The 26222-nt window shown below is 40.0% G+C and overlaps 1 protein-coding gene across 7 annotated transcripts in view; it reads left to right on the top strand.

Moving 5' to 3' along the window:
- The first annotated feature begins 363 nt into the window (after positions 1–363).
- DCLK2 (doublecortin like kinase 2) overlaps positions 364–26222 on the top strand; it is a 128072-nt gene continuing 102213 nt past the window's right edge. For all 7 annotated transcript variants that reach the window (XM_054562682.1, XM_054562675.1, XM_054562666.1 and 4 more), the window contains exons 1-2: positions 364–1016; positions 19833–20167. In XM_054562682.1, the coding sequence (XP_054418657.1) occupies positions 599–1016; positions 19833–20167 (753 nt within the window). In that variant the 5' untranslated portion in view covers positions 364–598. The remainder of the gene's footprint in view (positions 1017–19832; positions 20168–26222) is intronic.

Genomic DNA, 26222 nt, shown 5'->3' with positions numbered 1-26222 from the left:
CCCAGCCCAGCTGGCACGCGCCGCCTCTCAGGCAGGGCCTGGGGACGAGCGCAGCCGCCGCTCCGCAGCCGGGCCCGGGGCCGGGCGTGCCGGGCCCGCGGCAGCGCTCCCACGCTCCCAGCCCCTCCCCCTTCCTTCCTTCCTTCCCCGCAGCGCTCCGGGGAGCAGCCAGCGGATGCGAACCGCGCCGGGCGCCCGAGCTTTGTGTGCGCCTGCGGAGCCGGGCCGAGCCTGGGGCGGCCCAACTTGGCGGCTCTCCGCCGGCTCCGGAGCGGGAGTTGTGGGGCGTGGCTGGGTGGAGGAGGCGCTTGGGGGCGGGGGGCTTGCGGCTCCCCGGAGGGCGGGACGGACCGAGCCGGCGGCGCTGGACAATGAGCCGGGCTGCTCAACGCTGCGGCCACTTATAGGGGAACGTGGGCGGGCCGGCGGCTCCGCGGCTCCACCTGCGAGCGGAGGGCGGGATGCCAGAGCCAGGTGTCCCGGCGCTCTAAGGCCCCGCACGGCCAGACGTCTCTGAGCTGGTTCTCGCCTTGACACTGGGCTACCTGCGGGTGTTGGCTGGGACGGCTTTCTGCGGGGAGCCCAAGGAGCAGCCTCGATGGCCAGCACCAGGAGCATTGAGCTGGAGCACTTTGAGGAACGGGACAAAAGGCCGCGGCCGGGGTCGCGGAGAGGGGCGCCCAGCTCTGGGGGCAGCAGCAGCTCGGGCCCCAAGGGGAACGGGCTCATCCCCAGCCCGGCACACAGTGCCCACTGCAGCTTCTATCGCACGCGGACCCTGCAGGCCCTGAGCTCGGAGAAGAAGGCCAAGAAGGCGCGCTTTTACCGGAATGGGGACCGCTACTTCAAGGGCCTGGTGTTTGCCATCTCCAGCGACCGCTTCCGGTCTTTCGATGCGCTGCTCATGGAGCTCACCCGCTCCCTGTCGGACAACGTGAACCTGCCCCAGGGTGTCCGCACCATCTACACCATCGACGGCAGCAAGAAGGTCACCAGCTTGGAGGAGCTGCTGGAAGGTAGGAGGGGAGGGCCCAGCGCGGCAGGTGCGGCCCAGCAGGTGCAGTGGCCGCGTCCCGCCCACCCCGCGCTGGGGGGAGCCTGCGGGGTGTCTTCTAGGCGGCTACGGGAATTGTATGGCTCTGCCTGCTTTTTTCCTAGGATCTATGTGTGAAGCGCGCTCCTACCAATACTCTGTCCTTCCCAAGAGATATGTCCTTAAAAAAAAAAAAAAATCTGACTGGACTTTGGTGACATCTCTTAAAATTGGCCAACTCGTTTTTGTTTTGTTTGTGTTTGAAGGGCAAACTATTTGAAGAAGTGGCTCTCCGTTGGGGGCCCGGGTAACCCTTTAGGTAGTAAGCCGTTTGTTCAGCCATCTGTGTGCGGACCTCGGGGTAGCCACCTGTGCCGGGCCAGCCTGTGCGCCCCGGTTGTGTCTGTTCTATCCAGAAACTGTGGCTGTGAAAGGCCTTGGGTTGGCCTTCCTGGCTTGGCTTGCCGCAGAAGTTGTATGAGGTCAGGAGGTGTGATCCTGGGCATTCCTTCTCAACCTTGGCTGCATCTTGGGTCACTGAGGACTTTAAAAAATGTAGAGGCCTGTCCCCCCACCCCCCACCACCAACCCCATATTAGGATGTAATTGGTTTGGGGTGTGATCTAGGTAGCTGGAGTTGTAAAAACTCCTCAGGTGATTTGAATGTGCAGTCGAGATTGAAAACCACTGTGCTAAAGGGTGTTTCACGTGTGTTTAGTAATGAGGTGAATCAAGGTCAATTTCTCTTGCCTTCTCTCCCAGTGAAATTAGCTAGTTAGGGTGATGGTTACTGGCCCCTGCAATCAGCAGTTGGTTGTCAGCTGCTTCGCTTAGAAGGACTGATTGGTTGTATGTTGTATCATCCTTGAATTCCTGCAGTACTTACTCTTGTTTCCTTTTAGAGGGGAAAAAAGCATTACTAAGTACAGGTGTACCTAGGAGACATTGCAGGTTCTGTTCCAGACCATCATAATAAACCCAGTATCACAAGAAAGCCAGTCATAATCTTTTTGCTGGTGGAGGGTCTTGCCTCTGTTTTGTAAGGAACAGAACACCTGTGAAGCACAGTAAAGTGAAAAGCCAATAAAACGAGGTGTGCCTGTATGAGGACCAATTTCCAGATCTAAACAACACCTGTGAAGATCAGACAGCGCTCCCCCCGCCCCCCGCCAAGTATTTGCTGACTGCATGTTTACAGACAGTCTGCCCTCCTACATCCTTCCTAAAGCAAATGGCACATTCCATGTAGTCATAGCAATATTGGCTTGGCAGGGAAAGGAAACTGAACTTTCAGCCAACTGTTTTCTTTGTATCATTTCATCATGTTCTTATGTTATGTTCTGAAGACATTATGCCCATTTTACACACGAGGAACTGTAAGCAGCATGTTCTGTCCCATAGTACCTGCAGTGTAGGCTCTTTCACCTACAGCGCACCTCTGCTAAACTGATGTGGCCACACTGAGGAGTCCTCGAAGTGGCTGATTTCTCTACTTAGTCACTGTTACCAGAATTTTTCCCTGTTCTGGCCAGACAAGGACCCAGCCAAAATTAAGTTGTCTCTTCAACCTGTGTGTGCGTTAGCAACTGCACACATCCTTCTTGGTCAATTGTGTGTTTTCGTTTTAAAGGCTTCCTGAGGAGGTGATGACAACCAGAGGAGTCTAAGTAAAATAAAGATACATTGTTAAAAAGGGCTTTATCCTTTTCTATATGGTGTGAAAAACTTAAAAGCAACATTTGTCTAGATAGTTCAAAACTGCGTAACAGATTTTCTGACTGACTTCGAGGCTAGATTAGCAGCCCTGTGGCGACATCAAGGCAATGCCTGTATTGAAGCACTCATTACTCACGGGCCCTTGGGATACAGTGCCCGGTGTGGTCTGAGGAGTTTAATGTCTTTCTCTGAAGAAAGTTTAACAGTGCATGTGTAACATGAAATTAATGTTCTCCAAAGATGACTGTCATCATAGGGGAGATGGTCAGGTGACCATTATGCACATTAGTTCATGAGGACACATATTGTACACTGAGTTTGTCATTGCCCAGTACATAGTCCACTGAGTCTAATTCTCAAACTGTAGTTTGAACTGCACGTGGAAGGCTGACACATTTTCTTCCAATCATCCATTCACTGATGTCTGGAGGATGGGACTCATAGAGTCCCTCGGATACCACCATATGATAAAGTGTGATGTACTACAAGTATTTGCACAACAGAAATGTTTTCCTAGTCTAGGCAATTGCCCAGTTGTTTCAAGCAATATTCAGTTACTGCAGAAGGAGAAAATCTGTGCACTTTTGTCATAGTGGCATTCTCTCTGACAATGGGTCTTTGTCTAAGTCTCGAATTTTCTAGTAATGAGTGGAATACCCTGTTGCAAGGGTTTTTTAAGAAAGAACCATCAATGCTTAATATCAATCATTTGAGAATTTCAGTAATTTCAACTTTTAATTAAAAGTGTGTGCTCCAGTGGTTAGATTTATCATGCGGAAAAACTCTGTTTTCATTTGCTCGCTAAAAGTAGGTCTGTAGTATTGCCCATGTTGTCAAAATTTACTACTTTATTTCATTGTGGTCCATCTTTTTAAATCAAGATTCTCTGACAGTATTTTTTTATACCATTATGTTTGACTGTCTTCCCCTCTGCCTCTTCTATCCCTTGAAGTTTGTAGTTTAGGAAACATTGTTTTTCCTAAAATGTTTTTAATGAAGACTAGACAAGTGATGACTCAGGACTGCCAGGTGTGAACACTCATTCAGAGCCCTAATCCCATTGAACCCAGATGACAAAAGAAATTTGCATGGCCCAGATTTTTTTTTTTTCTTCTACCCTTGACCTTGAGAGCCCCTGGCAACCAAAAGCAGTGCTCAGGTGTTGGCTGGCACTCCTCCTGGGCTGCACTAGACTGGCAGGCATCTTCAGCCTATTGGCTGACCTCACCTGCTGGATTAATTTCCCTGGGTTGGTACTGGGTATCCTGGTAATCCTGTTTATTATTTAAAACTGGATGGGGACCTTCTCTCAGAGGAGGACTGTTCATCATACCCATCAGTATTGGGAAGCTCGGGTAGAGCTGTGTGAAGCCGCGAGTCAGCCAAGTTCGTGTCCCCTCTGACCCATAACTGAGGCTGTCCAGGTGACTCCTTCTTAAGTTCTCTGGTTTGGGGCTAAGAGTCAGAACTCCTAGTCTTAATTTTGTTCCATGAGTGTTCCCCACTTGAACGTTTTGGCTGCATTTATCGGTTTCTGATGTCCCAAAGAGGGATGGCCAAGGATAGTAGAAATGATGCTTGACCAAGTCAGGATCCTGGGTTCTTACCGACTGTGGATTTGAGAAAGGCCCACCTCAGTTTTCTGGGCCTCAGTGTCATTTTCTGTTGAACAAAAGATTGAAAAGTTGGCAGATTCCCTAAGTCCCTTCTAGCCTAAAGTGCATGCGCCTCCTCTGGCTGGGTGGCTCCTTGCTGAGTATGTGATGGCCTGTGCTGCCTTTGCCTCCCCAGAACCTGTCTTCCCCAACACAGTCAAGGCTGCAGAGGACCTGCTCCCAGCAGGGAGTGGGTGTGCAGCTCAGGGGGATGTTTGCCAGCAGCCAAGACAAGTCATTAATAGCCACCAGTCTCTGTCTCTCTCATTCCAAAGTGAAATGTTGTTTTGTATTACCTCCCCCTATTACCCCCCAGCCAGCGGTAAATAAGCTGATTGGATGTTTTGGTGTGTGAGAGAATTTTAATGATTTTGGCAAGTGGTACTTCCATTCTTCAAGTTAACTTGAAAATGCACATGAGTTAATTTGAATTTAAGAAAAATAAGGTCCTAAAGAAATTAAGCACTTCAAGTGTCTAAGGCTCTCTTACTAAATTTAGTTTATTGAATGTGTTTGGTCAGGTCAGTCTCTTTGAAGGTGTTAAACTAAAATGCAGTCACTGAGAGAGCTTCACGTAAATATGAATCTTTATAAGAAGCCATATTATAGGCTCTCTCAAACCCTTGAAAGGTAGATTTATATAGTAGTAACAGAAACTGAACTCTTGTAACTTCTTACGGGATTACGTTTCTTTCCTCGCTGTGAGTTGTAAGATATTTGCGCATATAAGCCCAAAGCTGTACATCAAGGCATATACGATGATCGGGTGTGGCAGCTGAACATTGAATCTTAGGTCTGCAAAGCCTTCCCTACCTGGCAGACTTCTAGGTTCTCCAAGACCAGCTTCACATATCCCCTCTCTGAGAAGTCCCTTCCCGGGCTTCAGGGATATTGGTCTCAAATAGTTTTGATTAAGAGCATATTTGTTGTTGTTTCAGGTGCTGGGTTCTTTCCTCAAGATGCTTGCAGTTATAGGGGGAGAGAGGGCGTACACACACACACACACACACACACACACACACACACACATTGTTCCAGTGAAGGTGCCAGGGTGATGAAACAAGGACAGGTGTTGGACAGGTGTTGAAGCCAAGGCCTGAGGTCAAGCTTATAACTCCTCCCTCCATTTATGGCATTTTTTTTACCTCTATTATAAAGTCTTAATAATTAAGTCTTTGTAATTAGTGGTATATTCAGTCTGTCTTTTGCACTAGACTGAGGGCATCTTGAGGTCAGGGATCTTGGTCATGCAATAAAATTCATTAAATAAATTGTTTTACTTCTAAATAGATACCTTTTACTTATAAATAATTAATTTTACCTCTAAATAATTATTATAGAAAATGATTTTATCTCCCCTGGCTGTCAAGAGTTTTGTGTGAATTAAGTTTGAATAGAATAGTTTCTATCTGTATGTGAAAAATAGTATTTTGAAAAGTTGGAATATTTCAGTTAAATCAAAGGTTCTGTGTTTGGTCATCATTGTGGGGAGAATACCTCTTCCCTAATTCCTGCTTCTATAAATTTGATTCTCATCATCTTCTTTACTTAAAACAAGGAAATCCAGATATGCAGTAATACAGCAGCAAATGAACTCTTTCCAGAGGTAGGGAGAAGAGAAATTTTAATCTAAAGAATTCCAAAGGATTGGGGGAAGAAAGGGAATATTTGGGAGAGCATTTATAAGGTTAGAGTATTCCCCGGGGCAGCAGCGGTCACACTGCTGTGTGCGCCCCTGGGAGGCCCGGGGTCGGGGGGTCGGGGGGTGCGTGTGGCTGCAGGTCTGTGGCTCCTGGCCGGGTCTCTGGCTCCTCACCCCGCGTGCTCACGCTCCCACCACTTCTGTTTTTATCTCTCCTGACAAAATTAACAACCGTCCTAAGAATGAGGGATTCTTCACTTCTCAGCCTTACCACCATTTACCGTATGTTTTATATGCTGTCTTTGTGTGAGGGACTTAAGTGTTTCATCGCATTTAACCCTCGTGATATCTTCTGAAATGTGGCTGCATCATCATTCCCATTTTTCAGATGGGGAAGCTAAGGCTCAGAGAGGATAAGGAAATTGCTCCCTCACACTAACCCGAAGAGGCGGGGGCGGGGGCCGCAGCTGGAGGTTGAGGCCTTTCTCCCTGGGTTTTGGACTTCTGTATTCTTAACTGCTGTGTGCTACCGCCTGTGAGGAAATGTGGTCTGTTCCGATCCCTGAAGTTTACATATGGGCCATGATAGACCAGCAATCCAGAGCTCCATCACTGTGCACCCAAAGCTGTTAATCATTTATATTTGGGAAATGAAGGCTGCAGCTGTTCATCAGTCACTGTAGGCATAAAGAAATTTTAGGATGTTCCCTGTCTGGTTTCTGAAATAAAACACATCATCCTATACACCTGCAAAGTAGCGTCTCTGCATTCAGCTTCTGCAGAGTTGCCTTACTTGTTTTTCATCTGATAAATAAAAGGTTAGATAATTGCTAAAGCCCTTTAAAGTTCAGTGATCTTGGGAAATACTTCTCACTCTGCCTGGCTCCCTGTTGTCCTCTAAAAGTTGGCCAGGTTTTTTGATCAGATATGGTTACGCAGGCTTAGATCGAGTTCTTAAAACCCCCAGTAACCTATAAAAGGGTCTTCCTCATAGAATGTTCTCAGGAAAGGAAAAATTACAAACCCAGTGAGGGCTGGGGCCACAGTTATCTCATGTATTCTTTATCCCATGCTACAAATACTCTGGCATATGGTGCTTGATAATTAACTTTACTTTTGTGCCATATATAAGATATTTGAAAAGGTGTGAATAGGTGGATATAGGTATTTTAAAAATCTTTCTTAGCTAATTAGGACAGCCAGCTGGACAGTTGGCTACATTGGCGGAAGTAGAATAAGTTTATGCAAAAATCATATATTCATTGCTCCTTCATAGTTCAGCTTTTAAATATGTTTTTACTCAAGAAAAAAAGATGTAATATCTTAACACTTCATCCCTTTCACTAGTGTCTGAGATGCCTGACTTGATTTTTTTCTTTGGACATCTGTCGTAATCACATGATTGTACCTTTATTACTTTTGCGTGTGTGTTTAAATCCCTGGATTACTCTAAGCTCCTAATAGTCTCAGTGTCTACTTTGGGTTAGTTTTCTGACATAGCTAACACTTAGTTTTGTTTATCTTTTGCATTTATTCTTAAGCAATGTCTTTAGCAAATTTATTTCATATATAGTTTTAATACAATCCGACAGCTCTTAAATTCAATGAGTTGGAAGTGTTTTAAAGCTAAGATTTTCATTCTTTAAAACATGCTATAATTTATATTGTAATCCAGAGTATTTTATTCTTTTTGCCATGTCTTCTGCAGCCTAAAGCAGTAGACTAATCATATTGTGTAATTTGTCAGAAGCTAGTACCCTACAGACAGAAAGTATATGAAAATAATGGTTTGAGAGATCAACTTAAATACTTTTGATTATGCTATAACATTTACTAACATTTTAAACAAAATGACTAAAATAATCTGTAATTATAAACTACTGTATTTTTGTTTCTATGTTGATTAAATTCTAATCACTTGCAACCAAAATGTATCACAGTAGAAGTTTTAAAATATTGTCATTGATTTGGCTCTTCCTTCACCGTTTTACAAACTTCAGATTATTTTGTTTATTTTAAAATAACAATGTAATTTTTCTTTACAACAACAACAAAAAACAGTGAGCCTTTATTGAGCATTTACTCTGAGCCTGGTGCTGATATTCATGATCTTAATTATTTCTTAAAGGCAGTGACTGATGCTCTCTTTCCCAGTACCCTTGCTCATCCTCTTGATCTTTTTACTTCACAGTATTTTGCTTTATCTGCTAAAAAAAAACAAAATAAAAAGGACTTATGGACACTTACTACTGGTTATACTCATGTTCATCAAGTCTCTGTGTGAGAGAGAACTTGAGAAAGAGCCCACTGTAAATTCATCTCTTACTAGTTTAGTGATCAAGGCCAGTAGCCAGGAGATTCCATATGAACCTTATAAGGTACATAAAACACTGAGCAGAGAGTCCTACCATGCAGTGGCTCTTTGGGAAATAGTAGAGGTCCTCAGCATCTTAAAACAAATTTTGTGCCCTTGTAACTCTTCCCCGCCTCTCCAATAATTCTAGAGCCACCATTCAGTGCTACATGAGGCTCATCCTGCTTCCAAATGGCACCCCTTCCTTTGTTTTGAACCAGTGGTCATGCTTTCCCAACCATTTGCCCTTCCCTCCCAACCCTGAAACAGCACCTCTTTTCTGGACAAATACCTGGTTTGAGTCCCTCATCACTTGCATTGAAGCCTTTCAAGCCATCCTCATTACCAGTCTCTTTCTTAAAACGGGGGCCAAGTCTTCCTCTTGGATCTCATAGAGATTTAATGGATGAAGGCGGACATCTCCACAAGTTGAGGAAACTCTGTCGAGGAAAATTTTAACCTCTGCTCATATGAGCCAATTGAAGGACTGATCCTATCTATTATACCCCAGTTTATTTACAAATATTACTAGATGGGCACATTTTGGTCTGAAGGTGTCCCTCTCTCAATATCCTTAAGATTGCAGTGTTTCTCAAACTTGAGCAATGTTTGGGATAATTAAAAATGAAAACAATGTAAAAATATAACAGCCAAATGGCAGAACCCAGTATTGTGTTAATTACATTGCTAAATATTTATAAAGGTAGGTATACTTATGCATATAGGCCTTATACCCATACAACTCAAACTGTAAAACCAATAACAATGCAAAATAGCAACATACAGTTACAGATACTATTTGCTCAAATTAAATTGTTGCTCCTAGCGTGACCATGGTGCCAAATACTGAGTTTTGCATACTGTGTTTCAGATGGCTGTGTGGCGAGGCAGTTTTGCACTGCTAATGAGCCTTTACTCCTGCAGAGTGAAATCACATCCTCTGGCCCTCAGTTGCTGCGCATGTGTCTTTTACATATGTTAAGTCCACTTTTTCCTCGTTAACTGCCATCAGAGTTGTATCACTTGATGCCGAAAGAGTTGAGGTTGTGGATAGAGTGGCCTGGTTGTACTTGATTCAGAAGCAGTTGTTCAGATGTTCCAGAATCAAATGATATCAACATTTTAAGTCTTAGTAAAATAAGCACAGAATTAAAACCACCATGGTGAACTTTGGTAGATTGTAGAATATAGTAGGCTCAGTGTGAGGAGCAAAAAGACAGGAAATGGATCTGATTTGTAGGCTCTGTCCTACCAGGAGATTAGAAACAATTTTATTTATTTATTTTTTTTTTGGTGAGTAAGCTTAACCATTAGCTTTTTGGTTAGTGAATAGGATTCCTGTTTTCACTCTTACATAACTTCTTTGATCTCACGTTAAACTCCCCCTAAATTTCAATGTTGAAACATGGATTTGCGGACATACTTCTTCACAGTCTCAGACATTCACAGTAGCTTTGTACCCCTTTCTCAGTGGAAGGTATGGACCGCACAGTTGGATGTGATCTGGGGAAATGACCTGCCTTCAGACATGTTGAAAGTGTTGGTCTCAGAGGTGAAATACCCCATTTTGTGCCCTTAGTTCCGCCCTGCAAGGAAGGCCAATATTCAGTATTTATTTTGTGGATGTGGCAGCATCGGGCCTGAGACACAGCAAATGAGTGCAGGGTGGGAACAGCCTCTGGGCCAGAAAACTGAACTTTGTGTTATTCTACTGGTCCCCAGAAGTTTAAATTCCAGGCACTCTACTATTCAGTGGAAGATGTCATTAAGTTCTTGGCCCCACAGAGTAAGGAACTTTTCCTTGCCCCATATTTTTCTTAGCCAGCTGGGCGTGGGAACTTGTTTCAGATGTGCTTTGCATGGAGAGACGCCCCTTACGACCCGCCTGTAGGAAAACCTCACAAATGCTGTGCTGATGAAGAACATCAAACTCCTTGTCGATGCAACATACCTGGCTCTATTTTCTTTGGTTATATCCCTTTGGAAGTGATTTTTCTCACTTTTGGAAGTTAGAGAAGAACTAAGATTCCTAAGATTTTTGCTGATATTAGACCTAATGTCTTGTCTTTTCTCTTTGTCTTTCCTTTTCTATGTTACCATATTTAAATCTTTGGATGGGGATTTTTTTCAGCTTAGAGTCCTTATACTATAGACTTGTAAACAAGTTTTCCTTTTCACCATTAAAGTTCAGTGCTTGCTTCTACTGAAAGAGTTAGGTATAGTTTCAATGTCCAAATTTTGTGTAACTCATTTTTTGCCAGGAATGTCAAAACAGTTTATAATTATAAACTATTAGTGGTATTACACAGTTAATGTACTTTTTTTAATAAAGGTAGATGAGACGCTTTATAGCAACTGATAGAAAAATAGGCTAAAATGTACTGTTGTTGAATTTCCAACTGCATATGCTTAACCATGAGAAGTTGGCTATTTGTGATTTCTCATAGTAACTTGACAGTTTAATCATTTAGGAATTACTGTGATTTACTAAAATGTATAATACATATTATATGTATAGCTGTACACATACACACACTATATAAACACACAAACATATATGCTATTAATTGAAAGAGACATTACATTTATTAGGCAAAAAAAGGTGCCCTGGCCTCTTGATGCTTTGGTGGTTTGAAGAAATGAATGTTGGTGGGCACTAGGCAGCCCCCATGTCCTGCTTGTTTTCCTACGTGCCTTAGGTTGCCTTTTGATGGACTAGGATGACCTCAAAGGTTCTCTGACCATGTATGACACCTTTCAGGAGCCTGACCCTTAGCCTCCTTGGCTCATTTTGTGCAAACAGCTACACTGTGCAAAAGCAATGCAAATCCAAACCATGAGGTATGAAAATAGGCATGTTCCTCATTACTTAGACACACATGTTTTGAATGCTTATTACGTAACAGGTGCTGCACTAGATGTGGGTGATATGAAAAAGGTAGTCAATTTTTTCAGGGACCTACTAGTCTAGGCAATGATTTGTAATGAAGGATTGTTTACAGAGCCACTTATGACATCTAAAAACCTTACTCACATGTTCTGGTACCACCTTCCAGTGAGTCTGGTTCAGCTGAACTGTGGTGAGTCCTGGGCGCCTGGACTTGTACAACAGAGTCACTCGATTTTTTAAAAAATTCTCCATCACCACCAGAAGAGACAGATAAAGAATAAATGACTCTGAGAAATTAACACATTGAAAGCTCACAGTACAAGGGTACCCAACAGTGATGTAATTTTTAAATCTTTATTTTAAAATTAGAAACATATACGTACAGAGTGTTTATAAAACATGAGTGACTGAGTTTTATGAACATGAGCCATGTTGAGAACCAGAATATTTGCTGGTCCCTGAGACACTCTCCCTGTGCCCTTTCCCAGCTGTAACCCTCCCAGGGTGACAGTAACCAGCTCTTGCTGCTCTTTATATCTGTGCTACCAATGAAGACATCCTGATCAACAGAGTTAAGCATGGTCTGTTTTGAACTCCAGAAATTGAATCCTACTGCACATATTCTTTTGTCACCTTTTGCTCACTATTCTTGAACATAACTTTTTTTGTTTGCTTTCATTACTATATAGTAGTCATTATATGACCACACCATAGTCTATGTTGGATATGTGGGTTGATTCTCATCTTTGGGTATTGAGCAATACTTCTATGAATATACATGTATGTGTATATGTGTGTGTGTATATATATCCCCAGGAGGGGATGTGTGAGAGGCAATCACATATTGGTGTTTCTCTCACATCGACGTTTTTCCTTCTCTTTCTCCCTCCCTTCCCCTCTCTCTAAAAATTAAAAAAAAAAATCTTAAAAAAACCTCATACACTTTAACAGCAAAAAACCCAAACAATTCCATTTAAAAAATGGGCATAAGACCTCAGATGTACTCTATGCAGTACTCTATGAATTATTTTATATATATATATTCTGCAGTACTCTATGAATTACTATATATATATATATATATTCTGATGTCCGTGTGCATTAATTTCTCCAGGGTACTCTCCTGGGGTGGATTTCTGGGTCATATATATGTTGTCAACTTACTGATAGTAATAAATATAGTCAACTAGTTTTTTTGTAAGTGATTGAACCAATTTTTTGAAGTCCTTCCAGCAGTATATGAAGGTTCTACTGCTTTTCTTCCTGGTCAGTGGCGAGTAATCCTGCAGGTCAGTAAAAAAGAGGCAAGGCAGAAGGAGGAGGGAGGTTATTTCAGGTCTAGAAGAAGGAATGAGAATGAGAGTGTATGATGGGTTTGGAAGGAAACTGCAAATATACTGGTATGATACTAACTTAGAAACCTGTGGGAAAGTGGTGGGAGATGAGGCTGGAAGTGGGAGATGTGCTGAGGAGTTTGTCTTGTATTATAAAGGCAGGGAAGCAGGCAAGAGATATCAGGTCTACATTTTACAAGGCTTGCTATGGCAGCTGTGCGGAGGGTGAGGGGGTGAGTGAGGCCTGATGCGGGGAGTTGAACTCCTCTAACCCAGGGAGGATGAGAGAAGGTAGGGCTGACGGGGGTGGATTCCCGAGGTGCTAAGGCCAAAGTGAACAGTTTTGCTGAATCTGCTGGATGTGGAAAAAAGAGAAGCAGGAGTCTTGGTTTTTGCTTATGTGACTGTATAAGTTGTCATTTTGCTCAATAAGTTATGTGACTCAGGAAGGAGAGAGTTGGGGGTCAGGATGACATGAATGGGGCATGGAGTTAGTTTTAGACATGTGGCATGTGAGCTCTCCATAGGTTATTTAGCAGAGATGTTCTGTAAGTGACTCAAATGAGAGAAAGGACTAGGCTGGGGATGTCCTCACTGTGTGAGTCGTCAGGGTATAGGTGGTGCCTGAAGCCCATGGGGTGGATGCAGCTGCCCATGGAGAATCTTGGAGGGTGAGGGATGCCTCGGTGGGTGGGCAATGCGGATCTGGCAAAGCAAACCGAGAGGGAGCAATCCAAGTAGGAGGAAAAACCAAGGAAATTAGGCCATGGAAGCAAAGGAGAAAGGACCTGCAGGAAGAGAATCATGACTGGTGTCCAATGCCCTCAGAAAACATCAAGTGAAATTAAAAAGATGTGCTTTGCATTTAGTATTTAGAAGAGAAGTACTTGGGGGTCAGGGCAAGAGGTGTCTCAGCCAGTGGTGTGCAGGGAGAAGGGGTGATGTCGCAGTGGCTAAAGAACAAACACTGGGTGAGGACGTAGGAAAAACATGACAGTGCTTTAAAATTTTTTAAATTATTTTTCAGTTACAGTTGGTATTCAATATTATATTAGTTTCAGGTGTATAGGATAGGGAATGAACATTTACCTCCTCCCTCCTTAAGTCTAGTACCTTCCTTGCACCATACATAGTCATTACAATATTGTTGACTATGTTCTCTATGCTGTACTTTACATGTATTTTGTATGGTCTAATTTGTATATCTTAATTCCTCCACCTATTTCACCCAGCCCCTCAATCCTCCTCCCATCTGGTAATCCTCAGTTTGTTGTCTGTATCTGTGAGTTTGTTTCTGTTTTATTTGTTCATCTTTGTTTTTTTAGATTCTACATATAAGTGAAATCATATGGCAGTTGTCTTTCTCTGACTGAGTTCACTTAGCATAATATTCTCTAGGTCCATTCATGTTGCCGTGAATGGCAAGATTTCATTCCTTTTTACGGCCAAGTAATACTCCATTGCGTATATACACCATTTTTTCATTATGCAATCATCTATCAATGGACACTTAGGTTTCTTTCATATCTTACCTATTGTAAATTAATGCTGCAGTGAACATAGGGATGCATATACCTCTTTGAATTGGTGTTTCTTATTTCTTCGGGTAAATAGCCAGAAGTGGAATTGCTGGATAATATGATAGTTCTATTTTTAATTTTTAAAGGAACCTCCATACTATTTTCCATAGTGGCTGCACCAACTAGTAGTCTCACCAACAGTATGTAAGTGTTCGCTTTTCTCCACATCTTTGCCAACACTTGTTTATTTATTGATGATAGCCATTCTAACAGATATGAGGTGATATCTCATTGTGAATTTAATTTACATTTCTCTGATGATTAGTTATGTTGAGCATCTTTTCATGTGTCTATTGTCCATCTGTATGTCTCTGGAGGAATGTCTACTGAGGTCCTCTGTCTATTTTTCTTTGGAGAAATGTGTTCTGACGTCCTATGCCCATTTTTTTAATGGAGTCGTTTGGGGTTTTTGCTGTTAAATTGTATGAGGTTTTTTAAGATTTTTTATTTTTTATTTTTAGAGAGAGGGGAAGGGAGGGAGAAAGAGAAGGAAAGAAACATCAATGTGAGAGAAACACCAATATGTGATTGCCTTTCACACATTCCCTACTGGGGACCTGGTCCACAACCCAGGCATGTGCTCTGACTGGGAATTGAACTGGTAGAACCTTTGGTTCACAGGCCAGCACTCAATCCACTGAGCCACACCAGCCAGGGCAAGGTTGTATGAGTTTTTATATATTTTGGTATTAAGCCCTTATCAGCTATATCATTAGCAACTATCTTCTCCCATTCAATAGGTTGCTTTTTCATTTTGTGGATGGTTTCCTTTACTGTCAAAAACTCTTTAGTTTGATTTAATCCCATTTGTTTATTTTTTTCTTTTGTTTTCCTTGCCCAAGGAGACATATCCAAAAAATATTACTAAGAGCATTGTCAACTAATTTATTATCTATCTTTTCTTCTAGGAGTTTCATGGTTTCATGTCTTACATTTAAGGCTTTAACCCATTTTGAATTTATTCATGTATATGCTGTAAGGAAGTGATCTGGTTTCATATTTTTGCATGTCTCTGTTCAGTTTTCCCAATGCTGTCTATTGAAGAGACTATGTTTACCCCATTGAATAGTCTTGCCTCCTTTGTCATTGATTAAATTGACCATATAGGCATAGATTTGTTTCTGAGCAGCCTATTCTGTTCCATTGTTCTGTGTGTTTGTGTTTATGCCAGTACCATGCTGTTTTGATTATTACAGCCTTACAGTATACTTTGATATCGGCTAATGTGTATGCCTCCAACTTTTTCCTCTTTCTCAAGTGTTTTGGATATTCAGGGTCTTTGATGGAATGCTCTTTAACTTGGGAGTGAATGAAGCTAGAAGCACATCAGGTTGAGTGAGATGAGGAATGGAAAAAGGGAAGGATCTGTGTGTGTGTGTTTAAGGTGGGAGACACTGTGTATAATCCTGTAGAGAGGGTTGTCTAGGTCAGTGGAGGAGAGGAGAAGAAAGCCCATGAAATCTCAGCCCGAGGAGAGGAAAGAACCCAGGTCCTGGTGACGTACTTAACATTGACTAGGAGGAGGGTACCCTTACCACTGGGCAGGGGGCGGGGAAGAGGAGGTGGGAACAATTGGCACAGACTGACATATTTGTTAGGGATTCAGGTTTTCAGAGAACAAGAAATTTGTGAGTTCCCAGTTTTTAATAGCCTCTTGTCTCTTAAATAGGAGACAATTTATTTGATTAAGGATGAAAATTAATGGTTAAGAAACACCCAAGTTGTATTACCCAGTTGTGGACACTTAGTTTGTCAAGCTGCTAAATATAAAGTAAAACAAATTGTCTTTGAGCAAATGTCAGTGGGAAAAAGCTGTAACCATGCCTCTGGAGAGAATCGCAAAGGAAATTGGAAGGCTTTCTATTTTGTTCCATGCTTGGACACCATGAAGTTGTATAACCTGCTCATACTTCTCTCCATTCACTTTCTGTACAAATCAGAAATCCTCTTTGTATGTAGTATTCATATGATCATAATTTTCAAAATGATTTCCTCTTGGTTTCTTATGGTCAAAGAACTATTACTAAAGAGAGAGAATGTATCTCAATTCTCTTCAGCCAAAGACCACCAGGAACATACCTGTAGTTGGATTTATTATTCACTGCAGCAAGGATGTGTGGACATAATATGATACCATGGGGTGTCTCAGGAAGAGAGCATTAGACCTGTCATCGAATTGGGGTTTCAGTTGAATGATATCAGGGAGCGCCTAAGGAAGCAAGGGCTCATTTGTATTGAGTGCTGTCAGAAGGGAGGGCATTTCTATAATTGGGTGTTTCATTAAATCTTATAGGGAGGGCCAACTAGATTGAGGAAAAAGCCATAATTGGTAAAGAGGTGGCAACCACTCATTGAGTGAGAGAGGAGAATATTTGGTATTGTGTAGGTTTCACAATGACCTTGTTTTTATCATAGTCTCAAAGCGACTTTGTTTGCCATACATACTCTCTGTGAGATTATATCCCACAGGAGAACACAGGGCTGACTGTGAGTGTCAGACCAACTTGTTATAACACTGAGTCTAACTATGAATGAAAGATCTGTCTGGACTTCAGGGACTGCTTGATTTTTCATATATATATTTTTTGTAACATACATATATATGTATATATAGGTAGATAGATATCTATATATATCTCCATCTCCTACTTAACTCTAATTTTTAATGAGATCTTATCCTTTGCTTTGGCAAGTACAGTGTTAAAAGTTAAATAAATCCTCTCATAATGTATTTTATCAGTATATCAAGACTTTTTACTTTAGAATATAGTGTTTCAGCCATATCAGTAGCATAAAATGTCCTTCCCTTTGGAAAACTTGTGACATTTCTGAGGAATGAGCAGAAAACAGAAACGTCTTACATTGGTCCAGGTGGGAGGTGGTTGGTGACGGGGCCCTGCTGGGGGGGGGCACTTTGAGAAGGACTTCAAGGGTAGAGAGGACGGAACTTGGTGTCAGGATGTAGTATGTGGGGAACCAGGAGAACGGCAGGTGGTGTCTGAGCTTCTGGCTGAAGAGTGTGAGTCGGAGGAGAAGTTGTTCTGCAGGGTGGGAGGAGGAAGCAGTGCCAAGTGGGCAGGGGAGCAACAAATCTCAAACAAGAGCCGGTACAGTAGCACAATGCTGGCTGCTTATAGGTACCTAGTAACTAACAGAGAATAGTAATTTACTGTTTGGTTAACTGCCCAAGGAACCAAAATCTTAAATCCTTCTGTCAGCATATAGGCGAATCTCCCCCTGTAGGCAAATCTATGTAAGTAACAAGATTACAATCAGATTGCTTGATCTGGGTGGGGACAGAACAGGAGAAGCCAGCCAGGAACTGTGGTGGTGGCTGTTGTTATCAAGGCAGGACTTCTGTGCTGCCGGGTTTATGTGCCCAGGATAAAGAAACACACCTCAAAACCATGTCCTAAGCATCCGTGTTAAAATGCTGTGTGCCAAGGATGCCAAAGTGAGTTTCAGATCATGTCGGCACCTACCACACGAGCTGGCGCATAGTAGGTATTCAGTGCATATTGTGAAGGGGAGTCTAGGCTTGACAGAAGAGTACTGTATGAATTATGGTTTGTGTCTCCTGTGGATGTGGAGAAGGGGTGAGGCTGTCTAGCAGGACTTGGCCAGCCCTGGTTCAGAACTTTACATACAGGAATTTTAAATAGAAACATTATGAAGGGAGGAAGGGAGAGAAAGAGGGAATTAAAATGTATCTGTAACCACATAAATTAAAAGACAGGCTTCCTTTGCCTATTTTCATTCTGATATTTTGAACCTGTATAAAGAGGCAAAATAGACAAATCTAAAAGGCAGCTCTCCTGGTTGATATATTGATTGCGCAGGGACTAGGCTGATCAAGGAAATCTGACAAATTTCTCTTGTTTTCTCTCTTTTTGCCATTGTCTTTCCTCTTTATATTGGGAAAGCCTGTTTTTTCAACTGACTTCTCTCTGCTCTTAAAAAAAAAAAAATCACCTTGTCTCCCTAAGGGTTTCTCTTTTTTATTTCATTTTAATATTTTGGATCAGAACGAACTAAATTTTTATCATAGGTAAAATTAGTAAGAGCTTTTCAGTGTTGCTTTCTCTATAAAGTTAAAGGAAACTGTGTTGCTTATTTTTGCTCATTAATACATACATGTGATATATCGTTCTACTTTATTAAATTTATACCTATTTTGAAATTACATGATATTTTCCCAGATGATTACACTATGAAAAATGATTTAGATAAATCTACAGAGAGGAAAATCTCTGAATGATGATGGTTGGGCTAGATTTCAGATCACTGGCATGGACGCAGCATTAGAGCTTGCGGCTGGTCCGCCAGCTGTTTGGACAGGGGCCCGTGACATCTTTACATAGGACACATGGCTCCACTGTTTGGACCCTTTCATGTGCCAGGTCTGTTACTGAATTGTTCATATGTCTTTGAAAGTCTTTAAGTTCTCCAGTAATCAAGATTTCAAGAACATCCTGATAATAGTTAAATATAATATTTATATTAATAGGTTTTCCTTAGGACCTCTCTTTCACTCTTTTGCTTATTTTTGTTTTAAGTAGTCACAGCATTTAAGGGCTGTACCATGTAATTATTATATTAAGAAAGAGACTATTATATAGAATGAATGAAAAAAAAATAATGGATTCTTTTTGAGTTAAAAGATATCTTAGAGAAAATCTTAGAGTGTAACTCTCTTATCTTATATGCCAAAAAGTTGAGGCTAAAAGAAATGCTGACTTGAGTCCCTCTCCCCCCAAAATTACGATTTTTATACATATAATTATGCTTGTTCAGTGAAAAAATATTTTTCAGTATAATTTTGGAGCATTAAATTAATGAACATTGACTCAGTAAACCAGTTGACAGATAGTATAGATTTTGTTTTTCTTAATAAAAATTGAGCAGAGGGCTATGGTTGTAATGAGCACATCATTTTAACTACTTAATATCCTTTCCCTAAATAGATATAGAAAAGGTTATCTATTTAAATTAAGTATTTTAAACCCACATTCTTTAATTAAGAAAAAAATGCCTGAGTATGTTTCTTTGAGCTGTCAAAACTCTTCTTCCTCTTTGTGGTGCTTCATCGATTGAGTAAATGATTCTATAATGGAATATAATTTAGTCAGCTGTGTGAAGATGTAGTGATTATTCTTTTTGGATTAGGTCTGGAATTTATAATTGGAAGGAGGAGGAAAACAGTTTTATTTCTGTATATGAATATATTATTTTGTGATATAATTATTGCTTCCAGATGAAATTTAAACAATTAAATTAGTTAATAGACTTTGGAACTAGGAAGTACTTTAAAGTTCATCTGGTTCAACAACTCCATTTTGTAGATAATGATATTGAGGCACAAAGTATAGAGAAATTATGCAGGATGACACTTTCGATCAGAACAAAAACCAGGTTTCTCTTGTTTCTTTCTCCAGTGCTTTTCATTCTGTGATCCTGTTATTCCTAAAACCAGTCTAGACGCTGTAGGAAAAAAAAGAAAGAAAAAAAAAGGAGGGTGGGGAGGATGCCAGAGGAGAAGGACGCAAACCCCTTTCACAGTGAGCCTCTTCAGTTTAGGAGTCCACTTCATGGGAGATCCCGCTAATAAAACTGCTGTTTGCTTTTCTAGGTGAGAGTTACGTGTGTGCGTCAAACGAACCATTTCGTAAAGTTGATTACACCAAAAACGTTAATCCGAACTGGTCTGTGAACATCAAGGGTGGGACAACCCGCACCTTGGCGGCTCCCTCCTCAGTGAAAAGTGAAGTGAAGGAAAGTAAAGATTTCATCAAACCCAAGTTAGTGACTGTGATTCGAAGTGGTGTGAAGCCTAGAAAAGCCGTGCGGATCCTTCTGAATAAGAAGACTGCCCATTCCTTTGAACAAGTCTTAACAGATATCACCGAAGCCATTAAACTAGACTCAGGAGTGGTCAAGAGGCTCTGCACACTGGATGGAAAGCAGGTGAGATGTTTCTAGCCCTCAGCTCTCCATCTTACTTTTAAATTCTCCTTGGTAGTTACATGTTCGACAATAGGAACTTTGCAGTCTGCGAGACGTTGTTTTAGTGGTCCTGCTTGGGGTGGCAGTGGGGGGGGGGTCGGGGGTGTGTGTGTATTTGCCTTTATCATGAAAAATATAAGCAGCTCACCTGTCTCTCTACCCAAATATCTCACACATATATATAGCGAAAGCTAGCCATACTTCTTGTGGTCACTGGAAAGGAAATGTAAACTTTTGAGGGAAAAGTGTTAGTTGAAGAGGCTTCTTACTTTAAGGGGGATGTTCTTTAAGAATAAGATCATCCGTTGACTAGTAGAGTTATTAGAGGTGTGGGTAAGCCATGGGAGTCAAAAATAAAGATATTTAACATTTTTAGAAAAGTCTTTCCTCCTGACTTGTGTATAATACGGGAAATGCATTTAAAAGAAAGTACTTTCATAGGTATGTCCATATGAATTTCATAGGGAAGAATGGAGGTAATTAGCATTTCTGAAAAACATATACAAATTATGCAGGAAAATGCATACCAAATTATAGTAACGATATACCAGGAAGTCTAATGGGCTAAAAAACAAAATTGGGCAAATTGCAAGAACGCATGAATAGCAGTTACACAAATATCGAGTTTTGCCACAATCAGATTATCATTCCTAAAAAGAAACATGTGGTTTCTGAAGGGTATTTTTCTCTAATTACAATAAAGTTAAATTGTTTATATTTATATTGTATAAACATAGTTTCCAGCATTCAATTTGTTTCTTTATTTTGTTTCTTCTTTTGAAAATAATTTCTTTTGAAGTGTTTGGCTCATGTAGTGCTGAAAATGAACAATATGAAGCACTGGAACAGTGTCTTCTGGGGGGGGGGGAAAGTAGTTTTCTAAGACTGGGCCTCGTTACTAGGTTGCTTTCTGAATCATTAACAAAATTTAAAAAGCAGCTTCTAAAAATTCCAATAGCCAATAATGAAGTTACACCTTTTCTAATTAAATGAATTAGAAGGAAGCCTACCCCAAGGCAGGTTCATAGTATGACTGGAAATAGACCCTTTACAAATTGAATAAAAAGCACAGTACAACAGAAAAACTCTATAAGATTTATTCTGCAAGTAAGTGAAAATTTATTAGACCAGAAGACAGAATATTTGATAAGTCAAATACCTAATTCTTGGTGGGCACAGGGAAGATAGTAACTATAGAGACAAATATTTAAGATGCCCAACAAAGGGAACTGTGAAAATCATAAGTATATCAAATCAGAAAATGTAAGTGGCACATAAACAGTACATGCAGGTGAGATTTTAAAAACTGAAACTAAGTGCCCCTCAGCTGGTGTGGTTCAGTTGGTTGGGTGTCATCTCACAAAGCAAAAAGATCGACGGTTCAATTTCCAGTCAAGGTGCATATCTGGGTTGTGGGTTCGATCCCTGGTCAGGGTATGTATGAGAGGCAACTGACTGATGATTCTCTTGCATCAAGATTTCTCTCCTTCTTTCTCCCTCCCCTTCCCCTCTCTCTAAAAATAAATAAATTAAACCTTTAAAAAAATTGAAACTCAGATTTGGAAATCTTCTTGGAAATGTTCTGCAGGGAGATTTTAAGTGAAATAAAGAAGTTGAACATCTACTTAAAATAATAACCATTGAAATTTTAATAGCTATCCAAAAAATTATCTTCAGAAGGCTCTACACTGAAATATTTATATGTAAAAATGTTAACGAAAGCACAAGCAACCCCAAATTATCAGCGTATTAAAGAATAATGCACCCTATGAGTAGGATTTATGACAAGAATTAAAGGATGACTCACTATTAAGAAACTGTTGCCCTGGCCAGGTGGCTCAAATGGATGGAATGTCATCCCGTTGGAAAACAGGTTGTCGGTTTGATCCCTGGTCAGAGCGCATACCTAGGTTGCCCCAGTTGGGACACAACTGGGAGGCAACCAATTGCTATGTCTCTGTCTCAAATCAATAAACTTATCCTCAGGTGAGGATCTAAATAAATAAGTATTTATTTATTTAAAGTAATTTTAAAAAGAAACATGTTAATACATGGGATCTAGAAAAGTTATTGCACATGTAATCCCAAAAAGATGTTGCAGAAGCATTTGACAAAATATACAATCTATATTCAATTAGAGATTTATCAATAAAAATGGAAGGGGAATTTTCTAACAGGCTACACAATCCTTTCTGAAGAAAAAGTCTGTGTTTTGGTATATAAATGAGGCACTGGAAGTATTTCTATGATAATCAGGTCTAAGGTAAGGAACCCTGAAAGCACCAGTGTTCAACATTCTTCTCTGCATTCTGATTTTTATTTATAGTTTAATTGAAATTTCAATAAGAATCTAAATGAGTTTTTGGGAGGTGGGAGGAGAGATACCTGACAAAGTGATTTTGAAAGTTAATCTGGAAAAATAGGCAGGAAAATTTTGGAAATAATGATTAATGGGCTCTCATGCTACCAGATATTAAATCACCATTCTCATACTATACCAAAAATAAATTCCAGGTGTTTAAAAAATATAGATGTCAAAATGAAACAAAAGAACTAAAGGAAAAGATGTCAATAGTTATGTTGAAATGGGAAAGGGTTTTCTAAGCATAAAAGTAGTGGGGAGATGACAAAGGGAAAGGTTGGTTACAACAAAAATTAAAACTTTCTAGATGTCACAGCAAGAGTATGTACTTTTATATTGTTATAGTAGTTTAATGTGACAAAATACTACAATGGCAAGATGAATCAAAGCTCAAACAGACAATTTGAAAAGGTAGAATTATAAATACTAAGTATAAAAATGTTCAATCTCACTAAATACATATGAATTAAAGCAATGAGATATTTTTAATATTTAGAACTGACATGTTTTTGAAAAAGAAAATGTTATTTTTCAATATGAAATGAATTGGCATTCTCACAAGATGATGGAAGTGTAAATTTTATAATCTTCATGGAAAGCAGTTTGTTCTGTACAACTATACTCTTGTTCTTACTTTTTGAGCTAATAAATGAGCTTATAGGGATTTATCCTAAATAACCTGAGATACAAACATACTTATGCATGAGAAGTCATCCCAGCAATAAGGTTTGAAACAATTTAAAATCCCTAAAATAGAAAACTGTTAAGTAATATTACCATACAATTTGTAGGCTTGACCAATGAAAATTATTTTTGAGTGACTATAAAGATGTGGGATAATGCTAAGTGGAGAAAGCAAGGAAAAATAAACTCTATAGTAGGGTTTCAATGGTGTGTTAAGCAAGAAAAGAAAAGTAGCAGAAGAATTTTTTAAAAAACAAATTCAGAGGGAAGCACAATTATAGTTGCCATCAGAAATCCAGTACTTGCTGTTTTGATTTCTACTACTTCTTCCTTGTGTCTATTTAAAAGCAAAAACTCAAGCACTGAGAAAGAGAACGAAGACTAATTTCAATCAGATTGTGGAAATTAAAACATCATGAGTTAACCCTTGAAATTTTGGCAGGTGGCTACGGAAGGTTATCAGCAGCGCTTTTGTCATTGTTTATGTCTAAACATTATTCCTCCTGTGCCAAGAAAAGAGATGCTTTTAAAATTTCAAATGAAGTATTTCTTTGGAAAAATTATATATTTTATTTTTAATAGACCCAACTTCAGATATTGTATTTTCAGAGTGCCAGGTATCCTTCAAAGCTATAGTTTTCTTGGCACTGATTCAACATCTGTACTGTAGGCGAACTTGCTATTTAAAACTTCGTCTTTTTGTAGTTGATATTTATTATAAAGAGGACATTAAATCTTGCTTTGAAGTAGCATAAAAAATTTGTCTTATGCTTAAGATTAATGCCAATCTCTAAATGAGCACTGTTCATGCTGATTTTATTTTATAAATTGGTCTTTTTTATGGGTATGTGAAACTGTCTGCTTTCTGAAAATTCTCAAGAAAAGGACACTTCGCTTAGCTGAAGAGAAAGGAATGAGCAAGAAGCTATGATCTGTTAATGAGCTGTTCCTGCACAAAAGTTTAGGACATCTGCCTCAACTTTTGTGTTCTTTCCTCCTCAGATTTGTTGTTTTCATCTTAGATTGATCTGATCTTCAACACAAGCATAGAGACTAAACAATTTATAGGCAGTTCATTATCAACGGTCACTAATTCCAGCCTGACTCCTATGTTAGTGTGTTCAGGGGCATGTGCCAGTAGCATTTATGCTGGTAACACAATATCCCTTGAATCTTTTCTGTCAAAATGGATGATCACATCTTCCTAGCAGTGCTGACTCCATTTACAAGGTCTGAATTGGTTAGTACAGCTGACTTGAGTGTTTGATGTCTCTTGCAAATAAAATAAACTTTATGATTTTATCCATATTAACTTTTGGGTTTTCTTTAATGTGCAGCCGTGGTTCTCAACTGGGGACATTTTTGCCGTAGGGAACAGTTGGCAGTGTTTGGAGCCATGTTTTGATGTCTTGACTGGGGATGCAGTAGGGTAAGACCAGGGATGCTGCCCACCATCCTACGGTACACAGGACAGACACTACATAATTCTTTGGAATCCAAAACGTCAGTAGTGCTGAGGTTCAGAAAATCTGGTATAGAGTAAGTGAAATGATTCAAAAGGAAATGATACTTGTTTGAATGTTAACTTTATCAGTCAGGCCACGTGCTAAACTTTATTTCCGTACGTACAGATTTTCTCATAGCCCGTCTGCCCACTTTTTATCTAATTGAGGCAGGTGTGCTAGAATGTCATGGTTTATAGGCTTTATTTTCCTGGATTTCCACTTATTTGTCTTTGTTGTGTGAGGCTGATGTGCAGTTGGTTAGTACAGCTTCACAGAGGACATCCCAAGTGGTTTTACATATGTTGAAAGAGAAGTCTAAAAAATCATGATTTACTCTTGCAGAGTTTTAAGTATTTAATACTTTAAAAAGTGATGTTGTGATTATCAATTGAAAAAAATACACAACCTATATATTTATAGATGGAATGGCTAGAAAAAAAATGACCTGTAAATAGAAAACATGACTATTCTCTTAAATAATTTTTTAAACTTGCAATTAATTTAGATAAAATGCTTTACTTTTGTTTTTCTTTTACAAATGAAACCTTTAACTTTTAAGTTAAAGGAATTGTGTAGGACAGCAAGGTTCAGTTTTTTAAATTTGAAAAGTCAGAGTGACTTTCTTATAATAAACTGCAGCAGGGGACCTCTTTTTAAAAATGTCTTTATTCTGTTAAGGGACTGAAAGGTCCAAATATAGATTTTGTCCACATGTGTAAAAAATTCTAACTTTTAGCTTTCCCAGAAACAGCAGAGTTTTAACATAAAAGAAACATATTTAGTGGAATTTTGGAACAAGTTGATTCTTGTCATGGGCAGAGGCAAAACAGACTCAGAAATTGCTAGCAGTTGATGCTTTGGGGGTAAACTACTTCCAGACTTTGGGATCACTGCCAGCCTTCCGGTGCCCACGTGCAGCGGGTTCTCCTTGGGGATCATGGACTGCCTTCGTCTTATCAGTCATCTTTGGGCCTTTGAAGGTTTCCATCCTCACTTTTATAAAAGTTTCTTTCAAGTAGCATAATATAAATATTTTGTGCCTGGCTTTAACGTTTCTGGCATCACAGTTTCTAGTAAAGGCTCATTTCTTTGTAATGACCTACCTAACCGTTCTTATTTAAAACAACCTCTTCTCAAAAATTGCTACATAGAAATCAAATGGCTGATATCTATTCAAAAATATTTTCTACATTTCATTTAATCCTTATTTAATTTTTCCATGAAGTAGATGAGGACAGAGTTTGATTTTTGTTCTCAGATTGCTCCCAATGCATGCATTTTATTTTGTTTGTTTTGCTTTGTTTTTTGGTAGATAATAGAAATACACACAACTGTTTGTCTAACTAGATGCATTCATATCTCTGAAGCATGAATCACCCTGATCTACCTCAAGTAATGGAAAATTGTCCCAATCAGGAATCAGCAGACTGAAGGAGTCACTAGTGGGGTTTTTCAGGACAGCGGG

The sequence above is a fragment of the Pteronotus mesoamericanus genome, unplaced genomic scaffold (assembly GCF_021234165.1).
Source record: "Pteronotus mesoamericanus isolate MK-2021 breed Mesoamerican mustached bat unplaced genomic scaffold, CSHL_Meso_final contig_163, whole genome shotgun sequence".
Lineage (NCBI taxonomy): Eukaryota > Metazoa > Chordata > Mammalia > Chiroptera > Mormoopidae > Pteronotus > Pteronotus mesoamericanus.
Note: the sequence above shows the minus strand (reverse complement) of the source record. Positions and strands in the feature narration are given on the sequence as shown.